Below are 19,696 nucleotides of genomic sequence, written 5' to 3' on the forward strand. Positions count from 1 at the left end.
TAAGAGTTAGCAAAGCTCATAGCCTTTTAATTGCATGTCAAATATTGGGCTCTCACGAACTAAACCAGATTTCTTGCAGTCTGTGCCAAGAGCTTCTAGATCTTCCATGTCTGGTGTGGGTGCGAGGCGGTCGGATACTAAGGGGTTAACTCAACCTCCAAGGCCAGAGACCGCTTGAAGGCAATGCCACCAACTCTGAAGTAAACCAGAAAACACTTGGGCCAGCTTTGTTACAAATAAAAGGTTATTAAAAACATTCACATTCATTGCTAACAGGAACAGCACAAGAAGAAGACATTTAGAAAGCATCTGAACTTGTAAATACACCGAATTAATATACAACAAATTTCTTTGATCCAGAGGACATGAATTCCCTTTCCCTACAAATCTGTTCATTAATATTGCAATGATCCACTTATGTCACTGCACTTGCCAGCGTTTTATAAGGAAAATACTTCAAGTAACAAAAAGCATCGATAGCTTTTACTCTGCCAATGGACTTCTGGTAAGTTCCCAGCAGAGGCTGATGGGGAACAGCAGCAGCGGGACGCTCCCGTGCAGGGCTCTCTGCTAAGGTGGTCGCAGATTTACTAGGAGCAGTTAAATAACCCTCGATACTCCAGACACCCAACGTTTCAGAGCAAGAGTTGAGAAATAAAATGGCAACACAGTTCACGTAGAGCATCGTGGAGATGGGATCCGGCTTTTGGATCATGAGGCTCAGGCACATCGGCAAGTTCATGCAAGGTCATCAGTTTTCCTGAACCAGCTGCCGTGCAATAACCTGTCCACGCAACTAGTCCCTGACCTAGCAAACGGGTCACGGAATCACAGAATCAATGAGGTTGGAAGAGCCCTCTGGGATCATCGAGTCCAACCATTGCCCTGACACCACCATGGCAACTAGACCATGGCACTAAGTGCCATGTCCAGGCTTTTCTTAAACCCCTCCAGAGATGGTGACTCCACCACCTCCCTGGGCAGCCCCTTCCAATGCCTAATGACCCTTGCTAAGAAGAAATGCTTCCTAATGTCCAACCTGAACCTCCCCTGGTGAAGCTTGAGGCTGTGTCCTCTTGTCCTATCGCTGGTTGCCTGGGAGAAGAGGCCGACTCCCACTTCACTACACCCTCCCTTCAGGTAGTTGTAGACTGCACTAAGGTCACCTCTGAGCCTCCTCTTCTCCAGGCTAAACACCCCCAGCTCCCTCAGCCGTTCCTCGCAGGTCAGACCCTCCAGACCCTTCACCAGCTTGGTCGCCCTCCTCTGGACTCAAAGTCACAACAATTAAGATGTCCAAAGCTGCAATCACCAGAAATACCCAAGAACCAGGCACTGGAAATGCTGAGAACCAGCAAACCCCAAACACTCAGCATTTGCTCTTACTGGAAAGTGTTTCTATCACTGACTGGAAAAACTGGTGCCTAACGCCAAAGGGGAATGGCTTCAAAAAGCTAATGGAAGCTAGAAAAAAAAACCACCCTGGAGCAGAAGATACTCCAAGAAGGAAGGCTCTGTTTATTTTTAATGGGCAAACAAAGGAGTAAGCTGGCACGGGATGTATGTAAATCAGCGTACGAGTGGAGAAGCAGCTGGAAAGCAAGTCCATCAGCTTTACCTGCACACAAAAACACCGTAAGGTTAACGGGAGCCAACTCCCGCGGCCTCTCCAATTCAAGGAAACGTTTTAAGCAACATCTACGGGCACATCTTTGTCCTACTTCTTCACATACAGCAGCGGATGCTGCCCCAAAACCTTCAGGCACCTTTCTGCTGTATCACCCACCCACGGCATCACAGATGCACGTGCACAAGAAATGTGTTCTGGCACGCTCCATTTCACAGCTTCTCCTCTTCGTTTGCCCAGTATCTTTTCCCACCCCCCCTACAATTGCTTCTTAAACCCTTCTCAGAATTTGCCTGAGGCACAGGAAGGCTCCTTACCCTCTTCTACGCTTCTGCCACAGGGCTGCACACTTGCAGAGCCAGAGAAAATTCATGCATCCCACCCAGGCTCATCTCCAACAGGTACCAAACTGTTCCCATCCATCTATATCCATTTTTGATGGGGTCTTTTTTTTTTTTATGCTAAATGCTGAGTTTTGCAAGACTCTTAAGACAGCAAGAGCTCCCCAGCTTGTGCCGTGCTTACAAAGAGGATGTTTATAACAGCAGGAATGGGAACCCATCAGGATCCACATCTTCTAATTATAGAATCACAGACTGGTTTGGGTTGGAAGGGACCTTAAAGACTATCCAGTTCCAACCCGCCTGACATGGGCAGGGACACCTTCCTCTAGACCAGGTTCCTCCAAGCCCCATCCAGCCTGGCCTTGAACACTGCCAGGGAGGGGGCAGCCACAGCTTTTCTGGGCAACCTGGGCCAGGCTCTCACCACCCTCACAGCAAAGAATTTCTTCCTAATATCTCATCTCAATCTCCCCTCTTTCAGTTTAAAACCGTTCCCCCTCGTCCTGTCACTCCATGCCCTTGTAAAAAGCCCCTCTCCAGCTTTCCTGTAGCCCCTTCAGGTACTGGCAGGTGCTAGAAGGTCTCCCTGGAGTCTTTTCTTCTCCAGGCTGAACAGCCCCAACTCTCTCAGCCTGTCTCCAGAGCAGAGGGGCTCCAGCTCTCTGATCAGAGAGCAACCACGGTGGTGTCGGAGCTCCTTCCATCGCCTGCTGTCCGCAGTGATGGAGCACCCAACACTGCTGCATCCCTGGCTCGGACCGAGCCAGGGTTTGCCAGTACCTGCCTTCATTTATTCCCTCGCCTTTTTACATCTGCTCTGGGGAAAGTTGAAGGACACGACAGGGGGCGGGGAGGCAGTATTATTTCCATATGGCTTTGAAAATAAAAAGGTTTTCAATGAAAATACCCTGTGAGCAGAGGGCTCACACAGGACCCTATACACCCATATAGGACAACCGCCCCAGCCAGGCTTTCCCCCTTTGAGCCCGATTCTGCTGAGACAAGTCCTCAAGTCCTACACTGGAGCAAGACATTTCTTTGCATGTCGTTTGGCAGATGCAATCGCGGGGCCCTGCCAACTCACCCCCAAGCCCTCCGTTTCAATCAGTATCACATAAAGTTTAACACATGCTTTGAAACGCGCACCAGATTCAAAGCTTCGCCTCAAGGGGGTCCTGCTGAATAACACATACCAGCCCGGCCGCTGCTCCTCCAGCAATTATCTTTCAACTCTGGCTGAACCATTCCAACTGTCAACGCCAGCCCGCTGCCAACCAGAGGAAAGGTTGTGGGGTCAGAGCTGCAAACAAGCCTCCTCGAGGCTGGAGCGCCAGGAGAACGGGATGGGGTGGTTGTTTATACTGCTGTCTGCTTATAAGGAGAACTCCCAGGGCGCTTGTTTTATGGCTTAGCACAACTACAGAGAGGCTGAAAAAAAATCAGGTTAGCAATGAAAAGGAGCATCAGCATCCACCAGGCCCCCCCGAAGGTGGAGAGGGGGAAGGTTGTTTGCACCTCGTAACCGGCAGCGTCCTTCCAGCCCCGCCACAGCCACCAGCTCCTTATCTCGAATCCCAGACACCACCGGCTTCCCCCGCTGCCCCCCGGGACTCCCCACGTCGGTGCTTCTGCCCGCACCTATCTCGCCCGGCGGCCACGGCACAGCGCTGAGAAGGCAGCAAGGATTTGAAATACAAGAATTGTCAGCGTGGATTAAGATCTTTGACAGAACTGGAAGGAAGAGGACAGATGGACACAGTGGTTTCAGCTCTCTACAGCAGCAGTTTCAGAATTTACAGAATCAATCAGGTTGGAGGAGCCCCCTGGGATCATCGAGTCCAACCATTGCCCTGACACCACCATGGCAACTAGACCAGGGCACTAAGTGTCCAGTCTTTTCTTAAACCCCTCCAGAGATGGTGACTCCACCACCCCCCTGGGCAGCCCCTTCCAATGGCTAATGACCCTTGCTGAGAAGAAATGCTTCCTAATGTCCAACCTGAACCTCCCCTGGTGAAGCTTGAGGCTGTGTCCTCTTGTCCTATCTCTGTCCTATCCTCTTGTCACCATCTCTGGAGGGGTTTAAGAAAAGACTGGACATGGCACTTAATGCCATGGTCTAGTTGACATGCTGGTGTCAGGGCAATGGTTGGACTTGATGATCCCAGAGGGCTCTTCCAACCTGGTTGATTCTGTGATTCTGTGATTTTCCCCAGTCTGTGACAATGAAACCTCAATTTTCCTTCATAGCATCCAAGCACATTACAGGTGCTACTTTAATTTGTTTAAAAAAAAATTCTTGGTTATCTGGGGAATGGATTTTCCTGGTCTAAAATACCTTCAACCTGACAAGGGGAAAGAAAACCACATTTTCCCTCCCTTCTTTCCAGTCTCGAGGGTCTGAAGCAGATACATGCTGTTGTGTCTTTAGTTTTCATTCCCTGCAGGGAATGCAGGAGACTATTTAACCACTACAGTTTCCACCCAAAATAAGCCGTCAATTAAAAAAAAAATAATAATAATAATTACAAGTGACAGTGACAGGGTGGTGTCAGGGCAACGGTTGGACTCCATGATCCCAGAGGTCTCTTCCAACCTGGTTGATTCTGTGATTCTGTGAAGCAATCAAGAATCCCCTTTATTTATTTTTAGGGTGCTATTTCTTCTCTGGAGTTAGATCCCAGTCTCGTGGGATCCAACCTGTAGAGACCAGGGCAACCACACGCTACTTCTACCTTCATCCTTTGAGACGATGCAGCACAAGTGACAAATACTCCCATCCTGCAGGGCTAAGTCACCCTTATCAGTCATATATCTCACAGAATCAATGAGGTTGGAAAAGACCTCAGGGATCATCGAGTCCAACCATTGCCCTGACACCACCATGGCAACCAGACCATGGCACTAAGGGCCATGTCCAGGCTTTTCTTAAACACCTCCAGAGATGGTGACTCCACCACCTCCCTGGGCAGCCCCTTCCAATGGCTAATGACCCTTGCTGAGAAGAAATGCTTCCTAATGGCCAACCTGAACCTCCCCTGGCCAAGCTTGAGGCTGTGTCCTCTTGTCCTGTCGCTGGTTGCCCGGGAGAAGAGGCCGACTCCCACTTCGCTACAACCTCCCTTCAGGTAGTTGTAGACTTCTCCTGCTGCAGAGCATATTCCTCTCTTATCCAAGAGAGATTCTGATTGCTCACAAAAATCATCCTTTGAAACAAACAGTGCCATTATCAGACTCCCTGGTTGCAGTGATGAACCACCCTCAGATCCCTGTGGATGGAGGCTCCTAAAGTCAACGGTGTGTCCGAGACATCCCTTCCCTGTCCACCCACAGGAACCTGTCCAACTTGAGAAAGAGATGGGGAAGACAAACAAAGCTGAGCTGTCCTGGAGTAACTTAAGTGCATTTCCACCCACAAATGAAAGCTGTTCTAAATTTGCTATATATGTGAAATTAGAAGAATATGTCAAGAGGCTTAAATGACCTGAGCCTGTCAGCAGAACTTTGTGTTTTTAAACAAAAAAAAAAAAATTGAGAAGTAAGGGAAGTCTTGGGTTGCTGAAGGATTTCACTTGGTGATTTCTGTGTACACCCGTTTGCAATTTGTACAGGAGTGTCACACAAAGGGCACGCTGCACGGCACAGCTCCCCCTGAGAACTAACCCCTTGTACCTCTACTGTCAAAAAATGCAGCCCTACGAATGCTAACCCATTTTCATCTCATTAGCAACCCGGAGACCAGAGATCCCTGGTGACCTGTCATCGTTTCCTATGAGCCATTCCTTCCCCGTCGCTCGTGAATCAGTCACAGAATCAACCAGGTTGGAAGAGCCCTCTGGGATCATCGAGTCCAACCATTGCCCTGGCACCACCATGGCAACTAGACCATGGCACTAGGTGCCATGTCCAGGCTTTTCTTAAACACATCCAGCACTCACAAGCATTGAAGATTGGGTCCCAGCGTGACAGGCTGTTACAAAGTGCTGGTACCATTTTCACAGCAGCATTAATGATTTGCCACATTCACAAACTGTTTTGCATCTTCAGGTGAAGGTACGGGAAGACCCTTACGTGCCTGTGTTACACCAGGAGTACCCAGGCTCCCAAAAGCTCCTCAGCTTCTCTCCCACATATACACAACCAGGCACAGGGCAAGAGCATCCACCAGCTGGAGAAAGTACAGAGAGATCAAACCACCCCATGTGCAGCACAAGAATCCATTAAGAAACCACTCAAGGAATTTTTTAAAAAGAAAAATAAGGGAAAATCAGTTAATTTTAAAGGTTTATTAGCAGCTATATTACAATAAGCCTGAGACATCCAAATGAAAACTGAAGAGTTTATCATCCTGGGCAGCAGCATCCTGATGGGAGCAATTCCCAGCATTTTTTGAGCAAGGCTGATTTCCATCCCCTCTCCCATGGCCGTCCTGCCCAGAGCCCCGTGCTCCTCCACAGCCTTTCCCACACGTGCTCCGCCAACGCCAGCACATCCCCTGGTTTATTAGTCTGAGGTCTGCCCGCGCTGTCTCACCTCTAAAGCTGGCACCTCCGCGGGAGACCGGTGCACCAGGCAGCGCCTGCCTTTAAACAACTTAACAGGCTGCAATAATTAAAACCAGTAGAAGGCAGACCAGTAAAAATTACAGCGCTGAACGCCCGCAGTCCAGGGTGAATAAAACCAGTTTAACAGCACCTCTTTTCCCAGCTACAATAAGCGTAACAACAATTACTAGTGGCTCAAAAGAAGGAGCAAGGGGTGCTCACACCTCAGAGCCTTGTGGTTTATACCCTCTTATCACAACGGCTGGAAGACAAAGGATTTATTTCAGGAAACATCTCTAGATTGCCAGCGTTTAAAAAGGTCTAAACGGCAACCCCCCAAAAAGCTGGTCCAGCATATGGTTGCCCTGTAGTTAAACTTTTGATTTTATGATGCAGCCATGTCTACAGAACACGCTGGATACGCTACTGGGGATAGCACAGTCCCTGTGGCCATTAGTCATACACATGCTGAAATAAAAAAGGTTCATGATTTAGCAGTTTCATTTTTGAGGTCATAAAAAGAATTCAGAGGAATACCCATTTATTAATAAAGTTCCTATGGAGTATAAATTTTAAATGCAGACTTAAAGGCACACAACTCCTCTTAAATAAACAGAGGAACCTTCCCCAGAAAGCCAGGAAACGTTAGAATAAAAAGATCTTTTATGATAATAAGCACATTTGCACTCAAACTGTGTGATGTGGGAAGAAGGAGAGTTACAGCACAAGGAAGTACCGAGACCTCAAACAACGTGCACTGGGGACCAGAAACATGCTTACATCTGCACATACCCCCATCACCACCTCCCCAGCAGGGCCCACATGTGCTGCTGGCCTCCAGTCCACCCCTACAGACGTCCTCGGCGATGCCTTCGTCTGCTTTTCCCATCAAGTGGTTGCCCCGTCCACGCTGACCCAAGAAGGTAAACCCCAACTTGTGCGGCTGCCACGGCCTCTCCGTTCCCACGCCCGCCGGGAAGCCGAGGGATCACATTTAACCTCAAGCTCCTGGCTTGACAATTCACTTCAGGAGCCACTTCAAAAAACGTTTCCAGTTCTCAAAAATCATTCACATTATCACCTTCTTCCTTCCTTAGTTTTCATCCCTGCTACAAGCAGCAGAGCGTCCTACAGCCGTGAGAGACCTCACCGGGTACCGCTTCGGTTCCCACAGGTGAGCTCCAGCCTGAATGGAGGGGGACAAATGACTCCTAAAGCACAAGTGTGATGAGGAGCAGCTGAGGGACCTGGGGGGGCTTAGTCTGGAGAAAAGGAGGCTGAGGGGAGACCTTCTCGCTCCCTACAACTGCCTGAAAGGAGGGTGTAGCGAGGGGGGGGGTCGGTCTCTTCTCCCAGGTAACAAGTGATGGGATGAGAGGAAACGGCCTCAAGTTGCACCAGGGGAGGTTTAGATTGGAGATCAGGGACAATTTCTTCACCAAAAGGGTTGTGAAGCACTGGAACAGGCTGCCCAGGGCAGTGGTGGAGTCCCCATCCCTGGGGGGATTTAAAGGCCATGTAGATGTGGTGCTGAGGGACATGGGTTAGTGGTGGGCTTGGCAGTGCTGGGTTAAGTGATGGACTCGATGATCTTAAAGGTCCTTTCCAACCAAAACGATTCTGTGGTTCTAAGATGGTGACAGAGCCACGCACAAAGCCACAACGTTGGCTCTGGCTAAACGGCACTGGGAAATGGCACATCTCATCTGCAAAACCCATCACGGTCACAGCTGAGTCAAGACAAGAGCGGGTGGGTTGAGCTGACAAATGCAGACGCTTCACCAGGATTTGTCTCAAAAAGCTTCCAAATTAAACAGCAAGTGTCAGGTGATCAGTCGAGTCACCATCGAAACAGCGTTCAACACGCTGGTTAGAAAACAGTTTTCAGGGCCAAGTAGTGCCATGGTCTAGTTGCCATGGTGGTGTCAGGGCAATGGTTGGACTCGATGAGCCCAGAGGGCTCTTCCAAACTCATTGATTTTGTGTGATTCTTCATGAAAAAGTAGCAAGTTATTAAAGATTTGTCTGTAAATTTAATCCAGAGCAAAACTTATCTTTTTACCAGTTTTCTCAAGTCACTTTTCAAAGAGGTTGAGCAAAAGGCGCTGAGGAGAAGGGACCAACAGGAGTCACTGCTATCTACCCATCTCTTTCTTGGCAGGGGGGATGAGGATGGGAGTGAACACATCATAACCTTCTGAAAATAAACATTTTTACCAAGGAACGTAAAGACATCTCAGAGCTCATGCAGGTCTAACAGCGACACCTCTCTCCAATAACCAGAGGACGTCAATCCTTTCTCCACTGTCCACAGCATCCCACCTCACCCAGCCTGGTTTGTGAGCTCATCCCCAAGACCTGCAGGCTGAAAGCATAGCCGACCATCAGACTTCTAATCCAAACAGCCCCAGAAGATGTATTTCCTTTCATAATACCTTAATATAACAAGTAGACAAGCAGCAGTATCAAAGATTAAGAAGGTCTCGTTACTGAATTTTACTAGAAAATAAGTTTCTGCTTCACAAACCTGCCCAGGAGGGGAAAACACCATCCCCTTATCCCCGCTCTGTTGTGTAAATAGTCAGCGCATACCCAGGCACCAGACTGACCTTTTCAAGAGGCTCTCCTGCCTGCATCCGAGACCATCAAATCTCCTTGTTTTTAATAAACAACATTACTTTTACTTTTTGTGCTTGTTAAAGAAAACCTTTGGAATAAGAGACACCGCTTAAACCAGCGGGAAGTTCAGATCTAAGGGTGCTTTTGGAAGTCGTGGGGCACGGTGATAAAATACAGCCCCCACGGAGCAAGAGGATTCGGGGATCTTCCAAACGCTACATGCAAGCCCAGACTTGGCACCAGCAGATCAAGCCCACGTGGAAAGTCTTACACGGGGCTGCCGTGACCTTTGGAGAGCATCAGCTGCTGCTGGAGCACTGACACACAGCAGAGTCACAGAATCAACCAGGTTGGAAGAGCCCTCTAGGATCATCGAGTCCAACCATTGCCCTGACACCACCATGGCAACTAGACCAGGGCACTAAGTGCCATGTCCAGGCTTTTCTTAAACCCCTCCAGAGATGGTGACTCCACCACCTCCCTGGGCAGCCCCTTCCAATGCCTAATCACCCTTTCTGAGAAGAACATTTCTGAGAAGGACATTCCCTGCACGGCCCATCCAAAGAAAGGCAGTAAAATCTAATTTGCTCTAAAATACGCATACAAACCCAAAACAATTTCCATATGAGCTGCAGAAGATTACATAAAGTTAAAAAATGTCAGGGATGAGGATAATTAAGAACACTACACACAGTGCATTTTTAAACATTTTTCCGGGCCGTCGAAAGGCCACCGGGCAGTATCTGGAGCCCGAGAAAATGTCCTTCGGTCCCCCCCGCCACGCAGGGAGCCGTTGGCTCATGTGGCTTGGGGTGTTGTGCATGTGTTTGCATTTAAAAAGCAGCACAGGGAGGGGACAGGATTTCCCAATAATGCTGAACTCACCCCGTGCCACGTCTCTACTTATCACCATCATTTCAAATAAACTGGCTGACACAACACAGAATCCCAGAATCAATCAGGTTGGAAGAGCCCTCTGGGATCATCGAGTCCAACCATTGCCCTGACGCCACCATGGCAACCAGACCATGGCACTAAGTGCCATATCCAGTCTTTTCTTAAACCCCTCCAGAGATGGCGAGATCCCCATGGCAGGGCACAGGAACCAGCCTCACCTCACATTTCTGGACGGGCATCACCAGTAAAGCCACACTGCACTGCCGAGGCGTGTTCACCTTGACGTGCAACCTTCACAGCCCAAGCTCTCTGCTGCTTTCCACACAACCCATCCCATTCCCTTCGCCCACCTCGATTCTCCAAACTCCCTAACACATCCTTGTATTTCTCACATGCTTCTGGGGCACACACCATCTGCCTGAAGCTGCATCACATATGTCCTGCTGTCCTCCACAGCCTTGAATCATGGACCCTCAAGCCCCCCATTGCCCACATAATCCCATCACTACCCTCTTCTTTTTGGAAAACTCCTGAAAGAGGTCAACAGGATGAACTTCCCAGAGAGAGGTAGAGGCACAAAGCCAGCATTGCTGGGCAGCATGAGAGTTGCTGTTGCAAAACACCATCCTGGGATCCAAAAACCAAGGGAAGTGCTTGAAACCGCACTTGCAGCCAGCCAAGGGAACAGGCTCCACGCGCTCGCGAGCTGAGCGTACCCAGTTTTCCCATGGTCATCCTGCAGAGAAGCAGGTCAGGCAGCTTGCACATGAGCCAACTCTTTAAAAAAAAAAAATCACAGAATCCCAGACTGGTTTGGGTTGGAAGGGACCTTAAAGCCCATCCAGTTCCAACCCCCCTGCCACGGGCAGGGACACCTTCCACCACACCAGGTTGCTCCAAGCCCCATCCAACCTGGCCTTGAACACTGCCAGGGAGGGGGCAGCCACAGCTTCTCTGGGCAACCTGGGCCAGGGTCTCACCACCCTCACACCAAAGAATTGCTTCCCAATATCTCATCTCAATCTCCCCTCTTTCAGTTTAAAACCGTTCCCCCTCGTCCTGTCACTCCATGCCCTTGTAAAAAGCCCCTCTCCAGCTTTCTTGTAGCCCCGTCAGGTACTGGAAGGTGCTAGAAGGTCTCCCCAGGGCAAGTTTTCAATTTAATCTTTAAAAAAATACATGGCAGCATTTTTACAATATCAATGTACTCAAAATTACTTTTAGAAGTATTAAAAAAACACCGACAGACCCTCAGGACTCATCACCAACACGTAGCTACTTCTCTGTACTCCTAGTAAAAATGCACGTTGAGGTTCAGTTACAGTTTTAAGAACAAACCAGTAGCACAGAGCAAACTACTCAAAGAAACTTGCATCCCCAAACCAATCATCATAAATCCAGAGAACTCAAGGTCAGAATTAAATTTAAATCCAGACATACCTAAAATATTGAAGCACACAGCTGGGTGCTCAACAGCCTTAGCGTGGCCCCGTGATCGTGCAGCATCCCAGCAGCCACTGGGAATGCCTCGTAGCAGCTACATCTTTGTCCAAGCTGTTTCCAGGCACGAGAGGCCACGTTACGTGCAGGACGCTACTCTCTGACCACTCTATGTGAGGTGCAGGGACAGCATGTGAAGCAAGGGAAGTCATCCAAACCCTAGATCTGAATCACTGATTTCAGAGACGCAGTTGTCTTTCTACAGAGCTGCTGTTAATCCATGCTCCAAAGTGCTTCACCTTCTCCAGCTGATGGTCAGAACAGTATCCCTACCAAAACCAGACCAGCATTTGAGTTGGGCACATCATTGTGCAACGTTTTGCCGCGTTCTTTAAGATTAAGTACACATTCACGTCACCACGTTGGTATTTTCTGCCACTGCGGGAAAATATGCTTACACAAACCTCACGTTATACTGCTCAGAAGTGACGCAGATACCAACATCTGTTGGCAAGAGGAGTAAACATCACCTTAAAAAAACACAGCCGAAACACAGAATCACAGAATCAATCAGGTTGGAAGAGCCCTCTGGGCTCATCGAGTCCAACCGTTGCCCTGACACCACCATCTCAACTAGACCATGGCACTAAGTGCCATGTCCAGGCTTTTCTTAAACACCTCCAGAGATGGTGACTCCACCACCTCCCTGGGCAGCCCCTTCCAATGGCTAATGACCCTTGCTGACAAGAAATGCTTCCTCATGGCCAACATGAACCTCCCCCGGCGAAGCTTGAGGCTGTGTCCTCTTGTCCTGTCGCTGGTTGCCTGGGAGAAGAGGCCGACTCCCACTGCGCTCCAACCTCCCTTCAGGTAGTTGTAGACTGCACTAAGGTCACCTCTGAGCCTCCTCTTCTCCAGCCTAAACACCCCCAGCTCCCTCAGCCATTCCTCGGAGCTCAGACCCTCCAGACCCTTCACCAGCTTGGTCGCCCTCCTCTGCACTCGCTCCAACACCTCAACATCTTTCTTGCAGTGCGGGGCCCACAACTGGACACAGGGTTCAAGGTGCGGCCTCACCAGTGCCGAGTACAGAGGGACGATCACTTCCCCAGACCGGCTGGCTACACTAGTCCTAACAGAGGCCAGGATGTCACTGGCCTTCTTGGCCACCTGGGCACACTGCTGGCTCAGGTTTAGCCGGCTGTCGATCAGCACGCCCAGAGCTCTTTCCACCAACCCATGCACTAGATCACCACCTATTAAACATCAGCTTTGACAGCACATCAAGTGATGCTAAAAAAACCTGCTGCTGTGCCTCCCTCTGTGTGAAGGCCCGCTGAGCACTTGGCTGTCCTGACACACTTGATCCAATAATGGCTTTTGGATGGGTTATTCTTGGCCCCCTGCGTAGCAGCACTCACTGCGCTCACCCTGGACGCTTCGCAGTCAGCACCATCCCTAAGTGACCTCCTCCACATGCCGTGCATATTTCAGCCGTTAAGCTAGATAATAAAACCACACACCGGATATCAGCAAGTGTTAATAAGATGTAATTCATTCTTAGCAAGGCCAGAAGTCAGATCTTTTTTTAAAAACAACACACCAACAAAAACAAAACACACACGCAGGTTCACGGGGCCAAAGTCCAGAAGGAGTTCAAACATGCAGAGCTACTTTCATCTGCTCAAGCGCCGGGTAATTAAGAACAATATTTGGAACGCAGCAAATTCCCCCAGAATCATAGGTAATAAAATTCAGATTTAAAAGAAAAAAAAGCACGAGGAAAGGAGTCAATGAGAGCTCATCACTTGTACAGCGAGACTATAAGGTTTCCCCGCGCGCTGTGAGATCGCTCCAGCTCCTGCGCCCGGCTGACCCCGGCATCGTCTCACTTGACTTCACCCCACCACGGGCTTCCTCTCGCAGAGAGGGGCCAGTGAGCTCCCCACATCCTTGACTGTCGGCCAGAAACGCAGCGACGGCCCCGAGCGCTCCCAGACAGATCCTTCTGATTATCACAAAATGAAATTTTCAGCTCTTGTCATCATCGGCCTCAGATTTGTAATGTTACAAAAACATGATTTCCTTTCCCCATTGTATCAAGCCCTCTTCCATTCCCGCTGGTGAAATCAAACAATTTGAAAAGAATTTATATGATGCTAATTTAAACCGAATGTATTTAGCTGCCAATCGCAGTTCCCCGGCTCTCCCAGGCCTCCTGCCAGCTCCGCTCCGTCCCACAGAGGCCATCAATCACGGCCAACAGACCGAGAAGAAAGACCCAGTGACACAAGCAGCGATACTGGTAATTCTGGCAGTGGAAACCCCTGTCCTTAGCGACGTCAAGTGACCCCATGCAACAGGAGGCTCCAAAAGCTTCAGCTTCTCGTTGGGGAAGCAGCCCGTGATCCTTCCTGCAGGAATAAACCTTGTACATTGCTTAAATTCCAGCATCGCTTCCAACTCGGCTTTTGCAACTGGAAGAAGCAGCTGTTGACCTTCCTCCCCAAGCCGCTGGGTGGGAACGGTACGCTGGAAGGCCATCAAGTCCACCCTCGGAGATAACTGTTCCTACAAAAGGGGAAGGAAACCCTTCTAGAGTATGTTAGATCACTCTCGTGAGACCCCCCCTGCAGTGCTGCGTCCACCTCTGGGGGCCCCAACATCAGAAGGACACAGAGCTGTTGGAGCGAGTCCAGAGGAGGCCACTGAGATGATCAGAGGGCTGGAGCACCTCTGCTATGGAGACAGGCTGAGAGAGTTGGGGCTGTTCAGCCTGGAGAAGAGAAGGCTCCAGGGAGACCTTCTAGCACCTTCCAGTACCTGAAGTGGTTACAGGAAAGCGGGAGAGAGACTTTTTAGAAGGGCATGGAGTGACAGGATGAGGGGGAATGGTTTTAAACTGAAAGAGGGGAGATTGAGATGAGATCTGAGGAAGAAATTCTTTGCTGTGAGGGTGGTGAGACCCTGGCCCAGGCTGCCCAGAGAAGCTGTGGCTGCCCCCTCCCTGGTAGTGTTCAAGGCCAGGCTGGATGGGGCTTGGAGCAACCTGGTCTGGTGGAAGGTGTCCCTGCCCGTGGCAGGGGGGTTGGAATGAGATGATCTTTAAGGTCCCTTCCAACCCAAAGCAGTCTGTGATTTTATCTCTCCTCACCCACCAAACCCATCAGCCACAGTGTCAGGAGGCCTCCTCTTCTCCAGGCTAAACACCTCCAGCTCCCTCAGCCGTTCCTCGTAGGTCAGACACTCCAGACCCTTCACATCCAGACCCTTGCATCCAGATTCGATGCAACAACTACTAAAAAAGTTTGCAGAACTCTCAGACGCAGCACGGCATCTCTCCACAGCTCTAGGACACAACATAAGGCTCGGTTTGTTTTCCCAAAATACTACAAAGAGGTTGAGAAGACAGTAAGGCAGCAGATATACTGTAAATTAAATCAATCGATGGAAATGGATCTATGAATTCTCTCCTGGAGAAGAGGAGGCTCAGAGGTGACCTTAGTGCAGTCTACAACTACCTGAAGGGAGGTTGTAGTGAAGTGGGAGTCGGCCTCTTCTCCCAGGCAACCAGCGATAGGACAAGAGGACACAGCCTCAAGCTTTGCCAGGGGAGGTTCAGGTTGGACATCAGGAAGAATTTCTTCTCGGCAAGGGTCATTAGCCATTGGAAGGGGCTGCCCAGGGAGGTGGTGGAGTCACCATCTCTGGAGGGGTTTAAGAAAAGCCTGGACATGGCACTTAGTGCCATGGTCTAGTTGACATGGTGGTGTCAGGGCAATGGTTGGACTCAATGAGCCCAGAGGGCTCTTCCAACCTGATTGATTCTGTGATTCTGTGAAATCCTCGAGCTAGACCATCTCACAGAAAGGATGGTGTTCATAAGCCAGAAAATTGAACTTGCCTGTACCTCCAACCCTAAACATAACAGTACAATTTTATCATCTTGTGAAGAATTACAGCAAGAGTCCTTCCCACAAATCAACAAATCCAATCTATCAATCACTATCCAAGGAAGTAGCTGACTGCTCAGGAGAGGTAACATTTCATCACTGGATTTGAATTTCATCAAAGTTCTTTTTAAGAGCCACTGTGAGCTATGGTCCCCGGCTCTGATAAGAAAAACGGTATTGAAATTCAAAGCTAGAATATTAATGAAGAGTAGGAAAAGGCAATTCTGTCTTAATATATGCATGGGGATGTTCAGTTAATCAGGTTCACCTTCTACAGACGTCAACTGCCAGGCAAACGCAAGCAAGCCGCAATGAAATTTCACTCAGTATTTAAAAAACAGTTTAAGATGCAAAAGAAATTCAGTTGCAGTCAGTGCATGAACTTCTATCGCTTTACCCCCAACGTGGGGAATCAACGCTGGTGTCTCCAGGGCTTCCTGTCACCACCAGGCACAGCAGCACAAACACCCCTGTCCTGCTAAGTGGAAAATACGAGTTATGCACCCCAACTGCACCTCCCAGGCCATGGGCTAGCAAGAGCCTATGGCAAAATACAAGCAGGAGAAGACAAACACAAAAATGGACCATCACTTTTCAACGGTATAAAAATTAGAAGATAAAAACTCCAGTAGCGACCACAGAATAAGGACTCATCGCTTCACCTTAAAACAAAACTACTTCAATATTGAAAATTAAGTTTACTGCCTTGGGATTGGAGAAGTAGAACTTGATTTAACATGACCAAACCACTCTTCTCTTCCCAAAAAGCCTCCACCATGTCTGCACACGGAAGTCATCCTACCTGCTTCATGGCTGTCTCTCCAATCTTGTCAGAGTGCTTCCGGATACTCTCCAGGAAATCCTTGAGGTCTGACATGGAAACTTCTTTGATCTCTTCACGCAGCTTTGGAATATTATCCACCATGATCTTGCAGAAGCGGTAGTGGCTCACTTGGGGCAGGTACGTGTGCTCAAGGTGCTCCAGGGTCTTCAGAGCAGGGTAGTGTCTGGGGAAAAGCAAGCAAGGCAGATGTAGGAAGAATGGCTATTTCCATCCCACTTCCCCTCCAAAATGGGCATTAACCGTAAATAATTCAATATATTTAAGGACCTCATCGCTGTTCAAAGGAACATAGACCTCAGCATGCAGGTAACCCTAAAAGCATCATTTTCTTTTTGAAACAGGAACATAAAGGCAAGTAGTAGCTCCTTACTCAGAGCTCTGATGTGCAGACAAGGACCAGCTGGATCACAAGTGACCAGCATCAGCCCTCACCCCCAGTAAAGCCACTTGGAGGACCTCATCCCAAGTGAAGGCAAAGTTGGCACCCACACACAGTATTGTTGGGTTATTGAGGAAAAAGCTCAGCCACACGCACGCAGAGGAGCACAGAGGCAGGATGGCTCGTGGGGGAACCCCAGGAAGACCCTGCACTGGTCTCCCCAGGAGAACCATCAGCCTCATGGGTGGAGGTGACACCCATCAAGGAGAGCAGGTCTGCAGAGCACCTCATAGACCAAGGCGTCTCTGTCAGGTGTGGGGCACATTATGTCTAACACATGTTAATATCCAATATCTGCTGCTAGCACGGACACTTGTTAGTCTGCTCTAAAGATCCTGGACATAGGAGCTCTCCAACTTCTTTTCCATGCATACCAGGAGTCAGACCCACCCTCCTCCCAGCTGGTCAAATGCTGCCAAGCACCGTTAGAAACACTTTCCACTCAAAGTACTTTTTATTCAGGTAGAGATGAAAACAATCTGGATACAAACCCCAAATCAGAGAATCACAGAATGGTTAAGGGTTGGAAGGGACCTCTGGAGATCATCCAGTCCAACCCCCTGCCCAAGCAGGGTCACCCAGAGCACGTTGCACAGGGTCGTGTCCAGGCAGGTTTGAATATCTCCAGAGAAAGAGACTCCCCCCATCCCTGGGCAGCCTGTGCCAGGGCTCTGCCACCCTCAAAGTAAAGAAGTTCCTCCTCATTTTCAGATGGAACTTCCCATGTTTCAGTTTGTGCCCGTTGCCTCTTGTCCTGTCACTGGGCACCACTGAGAAGAGTCTGGTCCCCTCCTCTTGACACCCACCCCTAAGGTATTTGTGTGTGTTGATAAGATCCCCCCCTCAGTCTTCTCTTCTCCAGCTGAACAGACCCAGCTCCTCAGCCTCTCCTCATAAGAGAGGTGCTCCAGCCCTCTGATCATCTTTGTAGCCCTCTGCTGGACTCTCTCCAGTAATTCCTGGTCTCTCTTGAACTGGAGGGCCCAGAACTGCACACAGTTACTCCAGATGTGGCCTCACCAGGGTTGTGTAGAGAGGCAGGAGAACCTCCCTTGACCTGTTGGCCACACTCTTCCTAATGCACCCCAGGACACCATTGCCCTTCCTGGCCACAAGGGCACATTGCTGGCTCATGGTGAACTTGTTGTCCACCAGAACCCCCAGGTCCTTCTCTGCAGAGCTGCTCTCCAGTAGATCAGCCCCCAACCTGTACTGGTGCATGGGGTTATTCCTCCCGAGGTGCAGGACTCTACACATCAGGGGTCCAACAGATACATTTTCTACAAAGCCCCTGCCTCTCCAGCAACCACTGTCATAACTCCTGGGGTAGGTGACCTTTGCAATGTTAAAAATCAATTTATAAGGTCTATTCTTTATAGAGTGGGGAAATAAGATCAGGCCTTTGGTTGTAGGAACCCCATTGTTTCTTCCCCTACACACAACACGCCTTTATATTTTCGTCGTGCCCAATGGCCTTAGGGAAGGTACCGTAAATTTTATCCTACCTTTCTGCATAAAAGTAACCTTCACAGCCTAACAGAAGATGCTGAACGGGAAACTACTCTAAACAAATCATTTTTCTCAAACACCCTCCCCCTCGTTTCCCTTTGGGAAGCGGGAGACCAGAGGATTTGCCTGTTCCCTGGAATTCAGGGGCCCTCCTGAACGTCGACGTAACACACGAGCCCATTCTGCTCCCGCTCTGACCACAGATCTGGTCCAAGGTAAAAATAAAAATTCTGAGGGAACCATCTAGGAAGCATTAAGCGAGGTCTATAAAAACATATTTCAGACTAACACGAGGTCACAGTCACCTCTCGGGTGAATTAAGGCAACTTTAGCTGACGACACCCATGGTTAATCCTGGCCACAAGCACCTGCCACTCACAGCTTGAATTTTGGGGGGAGAAAAAGTGTTTAGTCATAAGAAACATATTAGCACCACTGAAAAAAAAGCTGACGCTCATATCCCTGCTCAAAATAACTCCTGCCTGAACTCCAGGCAGGTCCACAGGGAAGTTATTCTAACCAGAAATGGCTTGTCCTGTTCCCAACACCAGAAGTCCAACGGATTAACCCCATAACCCGGCCGGTGTTTACACTACGGTGAGGTATGAAAAACTATTTGCAATAAAATGAAAACCTCTCTGGAGAGAAACTCAGGAGTGCACAGAAAGGCAGAAATCAAACCAGAGGAATAAACACACATTAGGGGGGTTGTTATATTTTAGGGCATTGTTTCTTGGACCAGGAGCAGTGAAAAGGTGGCCGGGGGGGGGACAGCAAGCGGTCACTGGTGGGGTCCCTGGCTGCCGGCCGAAAACAGAGCCCAAAACATGCAGGGGCAGAGGAAAGCTCAACGCTGTTGTTGTAGTCTACAACTACCTGAAGGGAGGCTGTAGTGGAGTGGGAGTCGGCCTCTTCTCCCAGGCAACCAGCAACAGGACAAGAGGACACAGCCTCAAGCTTCGCCAGGAGAGGTTCAGGTTGGACGTTAGGAAGCATTTCTTCTCAGCAAGGGTCATTAGGCATTGGAAGGGGCTGCCCCGGGAGGTGGTGGAGTCACCATCTCTGGAGGGGTTTAAGAAAAGCCTGGACATGGCACTTAGTGCCCTGGTCTAGTTGCCATGGTGGTGTCAGGGCAATGGTTGGACTCGATGATCCCAGAGGGCTCTTCCAGCCTGATTGAGTCTGTGATTCTGTGATTGTAGGAGCCATGCGGAGGCTGGCGATTCCTGCGGCTGAAGAACCACCGCCTCGTCCCAGGTTGCAGCCCGTACGCTGATGCCTTCATCAGCCACCCAGAGGGGTCACATTCCTGCCCAGCTCTGTACCCCCGGGACAACCGCACCAGCGAAATGGGAATGCTTGCTAAGGGGGTAACCACAGAACCGTTTGGGTTGGGAAGGACCTTCAAGATCATTGAGTCCAACTGTTACCCCAGCACTGCCAAGGCCACCACTAACCCATGTCCCTCAGCACCACATCT

At 49.5% G+C, this 19,696-nt stretch overlaps 1 protein-coding gene across 5 annotated transcripts in view; it reads right to left on the minus strand.

Annotated features, from left to right (window-relative positions):
- The window catches only part of EXOC6B (exocyst complex component 6B), a 362,323-nt gene that overhangs the window by 267,171 nt on the left and 75,456 nt on the right, over positions 1-19,696 (minus strand). For all 5 annotated transcript variants that reach the window (XM_068402994.1, XM_068402990.1, XM_068402991.1 and 2 more), the window contains exon 6: positions 16,227-16,431. In XM_068402994.1, coding sequence (XP_068259095.1) covers positions 16,227-16,431 — 205 coding nt within the window. The remainder of the gene's footprint in view (positions 1-16,226; positions 16,432-19,696) is intronic.

Source organism: Nyctibius grandis, chromosome 6 (assembly GCF_013368605.1).
Source record: "Nyctibius grandis isolate bNycGra1 chromosome 6, bNycGra1.pri, whole genome shotgun sequence".
Taxonomy (NCBI): domain Eukaryota; kingdom Metazoa; phylum Chordata; class Aves; order Nyctibiiformes; family Nyctibiidae; genus Nyctibius; species Nyctibius grandis.